Here is an 8,155-nt window from a genome sequence, read left to right on the forward strand (position 1 = left end):
ATTACTTATGGACTTTGACATTTCTCGTGGTTGGTAACAAACTGAGGCGTGAGAATTGCTAATGAAAAGTAGGAAGATGTTCTGGATTCAGCTTTTATTTGTGCCCAAATTAGGCAGATGGAAGAAGTATTTTTTCTGTGCCCAAACAGTCGATTGCTTTATTTGGTTTCTGGAAATTCTGGAGCCGGTGTCCAGAACAGAATTGATTTATGGTGAATGAAAGTAGGAATGAAGGACACTGACTTGTGTCTTATATTAATGTCTTAATTTTCAATACAGTGGGCACGGAAGCTTTCGAAGTGCAACGGCGTTAGTATCATTCCGGATAGAATTCCAGAAATTTGCACTGCGTAACATTTCCTGAAAATATGAGATGTTACTGAAGCAACTTTATCCAAAGTAGGAATTGACAGTATGATGGCTTGAATAATTCTTGTGGCTATGGTTTAATGTGTAACTTCGGCTTCTCGGGATAGCCACGCAAAATGTCGAGGTTCCTTCAGTGGTTTTAGCAATCATTGTAAATGCCGTCTTGTGGATGAATGTCTTTTGTAGGGGGTTAGGAAACCATTCAGTTCCTTTGTCTTCACAGAAGTTGCATGTATTCTCTATAAATTGTCATCTCCTCTCCAGTATGCTGCGTTACTTAAAATTCTTACATCTTAATGAATGTATTGATTGGACTGAGCTTTCTACTGGACTGAAATGCGTGAATGAAGGCAGGCAAGCAAAATGCGTCACACAGACAGAGAGTGGCGGCTTGTGGCCCTGATTGACCGGCGAGCACGTGACTACATCATTGCGCTTTTGCTGCAGACTTTATTGAGCGTTTGTCCTCTTCATTTAAAATGCTTGTCTCTGCTAGATGTTGTATATCCTCTTACTTCTTTTAAGTTAAATTATACAGACTACAGAGTGTCATCATATCAGAATTGTGATTCATGTTTCTAATTTGTGCGTTACCCGCATTAGAGCCGCCGGTGCCATGACGCCTTTTCTTCGTAGCTCCTCTTCTCTTCGTCTAAGAGGAGATTGGTTCGTGACCTGCGCATTTCACCTCCATGCTTAAATTATGTGATCTTCATGTATTTGTATTTTTCATTGTTCATTAGAACTACCGTCGGGTGGCAGAGGTGTGGATGGACGAATATAAGGAATACTTATATAAGAGAAGACCACATTATCGCAACATTGATACTGGTGACATCAGCAAACAGAAGGAACTTCGAGAGAAGCTTCGCTGCAAATCTTTCAGGTGGTTTATGGAAAATGTGGCTTTTGACTTACCGAAGAAATATCCACCCATAGAGCCACCAGACTTTGCTCAAGGAGAGGTGTGTAACAGCGTTCAATTGCCGCGCTTCAGTGTAGGATTTGAGGTTTTCATGGCAGTAAGTCTGGAGATGGCCGTCTTCTGGGTCGTTGCGCCGACTACGCCAGATGACGGCCATCTACTGTGATTCTGTACAAACATGTTCTGTCTTGTTTGAGGGCTTCTCTTAATACAATAACAGTCGCACGTGGCACAAATGCTGTATCATCGATGTGGATTCTGTGTTGGGGTAGTCTTTTGTTTGGTTTGTGTTCTGCTGTACCCTGAAAGATGCCAGTTCTTAAACACAGAGCTCGAGATGAATGCATGCAGCCTGGCTGTTTCTGTCTCGATGTTTCATCTCCAAAATGACTGAGAAATTTGTTATGGGGGTCTGAGGTGCACCTCCGAGTTAAGTCAAATCTCACACTGTACAAGAAATTGATAAGTGATAAAATATAGATCTACTTTTGCTATTGTTAAGTTTTTTATGGCCAATCATTTTAACAAAATATGTGTACAAATAATTTCTGGCCATGTGCAGTGCGATTTATATGGTAATATTTGCAAAGTTTGGGTTTTGAAAATGTATGGTTATGGTAGCAGAGTGTCTGATGTGAAAATTGTTGGTTGTGTAAGAGGGGGGAAGTAGAATTTCAGATATTTGTGATTACCGAGCCGTGAATCACAAACCATAATAGTGGATAAGGTACACTCATGATAACTGTGCAGATTTTCTGACGAGCACTTAACACTCGTAGAATTGCACTTTTTACTAACCGATCCTGCTGAAGCTTTAAAACTTGGTGGTTAAGCAGCTGAATAGTGTGTAGGCGAATGCGGGCATCCACTTTTAGAGGCAGCGACCAAAATCATTGAGTCAGCTGATATAATTTTTGTAGCAAGTTGGTGGTGGAGACTACTTTCCTATTCAGATGTAATTTCTAGTTTGTTTACAGATAATTTACAGTTGTAACTTTGAAAGTCGGATTGTTATGGGATTAGGTCGACCCGGACTTTCATTTAGAAGATCAGTTCTGTATTTCTAGTTCCTGTGCTTGTTTTGTTTTAATATTCACGGTTTAATTTTGCAGTTGGAAATTAATTACTAAGAAAATGTTTGTAAATTGTGAAATGGTAGGTAGTAGGAAATACAATTTTAATATACCATATTGATTCCTGGGGACAACATTACGAGGTGCGATCGGAAAGTTTCCAGACTGTGTCAATAGCGGGCGAACCGGTTGTAGTACGAGCTTCTGCCGCTAGGGGGTGCGGCCTACATTCATAGTGAATCAGTGTGCCAGCCGGCATCATCGAATTAGCATTTGTTTCTTAGTTACGGGCGTTTTGGTAGTGCGTTACACCGACCCTCCTGCGATTTCGGAATGGCGTGTGCATCAAATTTTGCCAAAGACTCGCCAAAACGGCTACGGAAACCTATGAAATGCTAAAGCAAGCATTTGGGGAGTCCGCAAACTTTTGTGTGGCATTCACGTTTTAAAAATGGCCGAACCTCTGTCGATGATGACGAGCGTTCTGGAAGACCATCTTCGAGCACAACGCCCGAAAATGTTACGAAGATCGACGTCGTACCATCAACGACTTGTGCGACATTGTTGGGATAGGCTATGGGACCTGTCAGCTGATTCTAAAGGAAGAACTCCACATGCGACGCATCCTGTCTGAGGACCAGAAGCAGAATCGACTTCTCGTTTGTCAGGAGCTCAAAGATCTTGCAAGAACCGACCCCAACTTCCTTTCTAAGCTCCGTGTGACTTCTTCCTCTTCCCAAAGATGAAAATTCAGCTAAAGGGAAGGAGATTTGAGACGATAGAAGAGATTCAGGCAGAATCGCAGATGGTGCTTGGCAGGCTGACAAAGAAATATTTCCAGGGATGCTTCCAGGCTTGGCAGCGGCGCTGGGATCGTTGTGTTCACTCCCAGGGGAACTACTTTGAGGGTGATGGATGAATTTAATACCTGAGATAAGTGTACGGGTTTCAATACGCGCAGTCTGGAAACTTTCCGATCGCACCTCGTATTTTGCATCGGATGTTTTTGAACAGTTGTTTCTGTGTTTTGATTTCCAGATTCGTAGTGTAGCAGCACCAGAATTATGTGTTGATACAGAAAACAAAAAGGCTGATGAACGTTTCGGACTGAAGGAATGTATTAAAGATAACGGAAGATCCGTGGGAGAGCAGGTATGTGTACCGGTATTTGCGGACATGTCATTTTAAATGGGTAAGGAGAGTTTTTCATGCACAGTGTGATGATATCATGAGTTTGAGAGGTGGGACGTACAGACTGCCACCATCAAGAAATTAGCACTCCTTTTTGATATTTGGAATACCATGGATTCAGTTCATGGCTCAGTGATGAGCTCCCTCGACTGAAGTTATCATCTGTCCCTTGAGGCAAATACCAGAATAGTGCCTCAAATTAGGCCATTTTGTTTATTTCCATATTACTTTCAAAGCTTTGGTTGGATGTTTTGTTTCAGATGAACTGAATTGTACACATTTTGATAATAGTTGGAAATAATTTGGTACCAGAACAGGAATTTTGATAATAGTTGGAAATAATTTGGTACCAGAACAGGAATGCAGTTGGCATATAAAAAATTTGACGCTTTTCCATCTTTGCTGTACTTCTTTTGCAGAATTTGATTCTCACGTGGCACAAAGATATCCGTCCAAAGGGCCGCACAATGTGTTGGGATGTGTCGGATGTCCAGAATAAGGCAGCAGTCAATTTGTTTCCTTGTCATGGTATGCAGGGTAACCAACTATGGCGTTACAACCCGGTGAGTCAGTTGCAAGGGTACTAGAGTGTCAGACTCTGTATGTGGCGTCCCCAAATCCAGAAGGACATAAAATCTGTATTTTTCCCAGTGATTTTTTTCTCTTGTGATGTTTAAAACGGGTGCTTTGCGGTTCTTTGACTCACCACCATATGCGAGTGGTGCCACTGTTGGTTGTCCCCTTACTGCTAATATAAGGCAGCGGATGGCGTAAGTTGTGGGATTTTATGCGTTTCTAGACGAAGATGATACCACTGAAAATTTTAGAGGTTTTTCTGTTTCTCATGAGAGACAAATTGTGAATTGCAGACAAAACATTCCTTGACACATGGTTTTTATTATTTGTTTCGTCTGTTATAAAATTCCTCTGCGTTATGATCCAAAATCCGTAAAATCAAAAATGCTTCAGTTTGCGGGCATCGCAGGAAAGTGGTCTGGTACTGTACCTTAAATTATGTGCGCTTGAGTGAGACATCATGCCAGCTTTGAAATTAACTCTGTCTCATTTTTCATTTTTTTTTGGGGGGGTGGGGTGGTGGGGTCATAATTTCAGAATCTCAACCTGCATTCAGATGTATTATGCAGCTTATTATTCCATTTGAAATTTTTATTTACTTTATATGTAATGAGGAATGAACTGACAGGATATCTTTATTCCATAGTGTCTTGGAATGATTTTTGTTGAGGTAGGTTCTTGATATGCAGCGTATAGGTCGAGCAGACAAGATATGCGGATCTCGAGTTTCATGGCGAATTAATGTTGAATGCGGGTCTTGGTGGATGGGAAGGAACGTGGAAAGTAGAGCGATGTTCAGTGCAAGAAGTAACGTACGCATCCGCTGCGGCTCTGATGCCACGCCGTGTGGCATAAGTGACGGCTTCACGCGTGAGGTACGAATTGCCGCAGGTTTACGCCTTGTCATGCATTTCTCAGTTTCGTTGAAGATACCCGGAGTCTGATGTCTCAAAGTGCAGTCTGTGAGCCGTCTCTGTTTTACCCTGACGCGCTTTGTTTGCCGTAATTAAATACACAACAGACATTCTGTCTCCCTGCCTGCAAGTGTTATAACTTCAAAATAGTTTATCATAGATGTAATTAGTTAACAATCCCAATTTATTAATGTTACATTTCTGACATTAAGACAGTACGTTGAATGCCTTTCATTGGTGCTGCCCTTCACAGCTTGTCGTTTCTTAATTGTTAAGGGCGGGGTGATAAGTGAGTGGAGTCGCATGTTGTGTGTCACAATAAGGTTCCTAGTCTCATCAGGAGGCTGGAATATGAAGCAGAGTTAACTGACTTGGTCCAAGCCTTCTCTCTCCCCCCCCCCCCCCCCCCCCCCAAACCTCTCTTCCTGATCACCTATTATGGACCTCCTTCAGTGGAACATCATTTGCTTTTCCACAGGGATTTCAAACGTATAGCCGCTTACAGAATCGTGTAATCCGGCCGTCGTCTGCCTCTTGGAAAATCGCGTCCGTCCTGCCGACTCATCAAACCTTACTGTCCCTCAGATTTCTTATGACACGGTGGTTCGGCCAATGGTGTGAGATGGCTATTTTAGTTAACCCCTTGATTCGTAGCATTTAAATGCGCAGACTTTCCACAGTCCGAGCTTCTTGTAGTGATTTGGCAACACCTGGCTGTCGAGATGAAACGTGGCTGATGGTACGAGTTCATTTCTTTGTGCATTTTTGTGGTTCATTGAACAGGATGAAGGCCAAGGCAGATCACAGTGAGTTGACCGTGTCACATTGCCAGTAAAGACGTAAATGAATATGAAAATAGTAATGTTGACCAGAATGTGGTTTATCGTAATAAATTATTAAGACGTGAGAGCGGAAAGAGAGCTCCAAATTTAAGACTGAACTGAGCCCGAGTTCTGGGTTCAGCTCGTGAGTTACGACTAGTGAAGACATTTTCCTTTTTTAGGAACAGCAGTGGCTCGTCCACGGAGGTAACCCAAGATGCCTCGATTCTGACCCGGGAAGACAGATGCTTTATGTTGGAAGCTGTGATACGTCATCCCTCACCCAGAAGTGGAGGTTTGAGAACGTAGACTTCAAAGCTCTTTCCAATTGGGACAATATTGGACCGAATTAAACGGCGCACGATTTGCGCGTGGACGACGTGGTGCTATGTTTCTAAGCCAAGGTAGTAGAAGAAAGTAGTTCTGAGTGCACAGATTCTTGCCCTACTTTAGTAGAATTGTGAGGTTAGGTTAGGTTAACGTTCGACTTCAAAACGTAGCTGTTGGTTCCACGTAGAGGTTTGATGATTTATCGCGTGTATTGCAGCGGCGTTTTCTAATGATGAAGAATTATATTCATTGATATTTAATACAAAAGGGATAATGTCGCTAGTAAAATATTATTTTATATCGCACCACCCCTCCGAGAGTCGTATCAATGTTTTATTTGCGATTTATCGTGACGCAGCAGCAGATGCGGCTGATTTTGCAGTGAATTAAGTCGCTTGTGATATTTGTATAATTTGTGAATATGTGTCCGTGTGTCGGGGCTGCTTGCTGGGCTTCAGCTCAAATTTCAGTCATTCAGTGGCGTGCCGTATCACGCGCAAACTGTCACATCGACGAGAGAATAAAAAAAGAGAGATCGGGTAAAGGCGTCGAGATTAATTTAAAATGTGCGGGAACTGGCACTGTTCGTTGTACCGTCGCATCCAAAATAAGTCGATGCATAAATGTTCGTCTCACGATCGATCAGTGGGCCAGTTGTAGTCGTTCGGAAAATTATATTCTGACCCGATAACATCGTATTGTTTCAGTAATATCACAAATCTTTTCGTGAAGTAGTTATAAAGGTTTTAATTTCCTCTTTAATCAAAGATCGCTGTGGTCCGAAACGATTTCCTAGTTTTGTAAAAACAATGACAATCAGAACCTGTTACTGTGAACTACAAAGTTATTTGTGGGAGCCCGTCAGAATTTTGTAGTTGGTGCAGCAATGCAGAAAATTTGCTAGTAATTCCTGCGTTTCTCTTCGTCAGTATTTACAGTCCTTTTTATTGAAGTGAGCTATCTGAATCCGTATCCGAGAGCGCGATCGTCTCGGTATCGGTAACCGAACGGGACTGGATAAACCATCGTCAGATTCCTTAAGGCCTTTTAAAGTACTACAGATATACGCAAAATTTAAAAAAGCTTTGTAGATGACTTTGTTGAAGTTTTTAATTTTGGGACGGCGCTGAGCCAACTAAAAATCAGCCACGTTTTGGGCTGTCCCAACTAAGCAGATGGCGGGCGGTTCGGGCACTTTTTATGGGGGCCGCCCAACTCTGACATAAACTGTCCAGGAAAGTGACGATATGTTTACCTGATTATATCTGTTGGGAAAAAATGTGCGTACCAAGAGGAACAAATCAAATTCTTTTTCAGGCTCAAAAGGAAATACGAATGTGAACGTGACCCGAAACCATAATCAGTAATGTTTTATACAATAAGTATATGAAATCAATTAATTTTTAAGATCCTGTGTGTCATTTGGTGCTAGATTCATGATGAAATCAGGGAAGAAATAAACAATTTCAAAATATTACTTTCTAGTGTGTTCAGTGACTGTCTGATTTCCAAATCACCATCAAAAATCCTTTTTGTACGAGTGTTCAACCGCGTGGTTTCCTGTTATGTTTGAAAACCTGAGAAAATTGAAGGAACGAAGCAAATGTGTAGGACAGGTTTAAGGCGTACGTTTCTAGAAACAGGTTCCCCGGACCCGATCTCTGACTAGCATTTGGACTGAGGTGACTGAGAAAAATTCCGACATCCCGAGGTTAGTATAGTCTGGGGCGAGATTTGAACAAGAAATTTTTTGAATACGAAGCAGGAGTGCCATTACAACTCATTGTTCCATCGACCTGTTTTTTTATACCGGCTCATGTGGCGCTGTATCGAACATGATTATATTGCTTAACGGTACATCTGTGTCATCACGTATGTTAGCGGATGGCGGCAGATGGAGATTTTACTAATCCTTGTTGCATTTGTCATTATTAAACATTCTTTCAAAAGGCAAGC

General features: G+C 41.9%; 1 protein-coding gene across 3 annotated transcripts in view; it reads left to right on the forward strand.

Annotated features, from left to right (window-relative positions):
* Positions 1 to 7,676, forward strand: part of LOC110840304 (putative polypeptide N-acetylgalactosaminyltransferase 10) — a 30,056-nt gene extending 22,380 nt beyond the window's left edge. For all 3 annotated transcript variants that reach the window (XM_022085246.2, XM_022085245.2, XM_022085244.2), the window contains exons 9-12: positions 1,113 to 1,334; positions 3,406 to 3,519; positions 3,978 to 4,121; positions 6,052 to 7,676. In XM_022085246.2, the coding sequence (XP_021940938.1) occupies positions 1,113 to 1,334; positions 3,406 to 3,519; positions 3,978 to 4,121; positions 6,052 to 6,222 (651 nt within the window). In that variant the 3' untranslated portion in view covers positions 6,223 to 7,676. The remainder of the gene's footprint in view (positions 1 to 1,112; positions 1,335 to 3,405; positions 3,520 to 3,977; positions 4,122 to 6,051) is intronic.
* The last annotated feature ends 479 nt before the right edge of the window (positions 7,677 to 8,155 follow it).

The sequence above is a fragment of the Zootermopsis nevadensis genome, unplaced genomic scaffold, assembly GCF_977971745.1.
Source record: "Zootermopsis nevadensis isolate Lab colony 2312 unplaced genomic scaffold, Znev_1.0 Znev_ptg000046l, whole genome shotgun sequence".
Lineage (NCBI taxonomy): Eukaryota > Metazoa > Arthropoda > Insecta > Blattodea > Termopsidae > Zootermopsis > Zootermopsis nevadensis.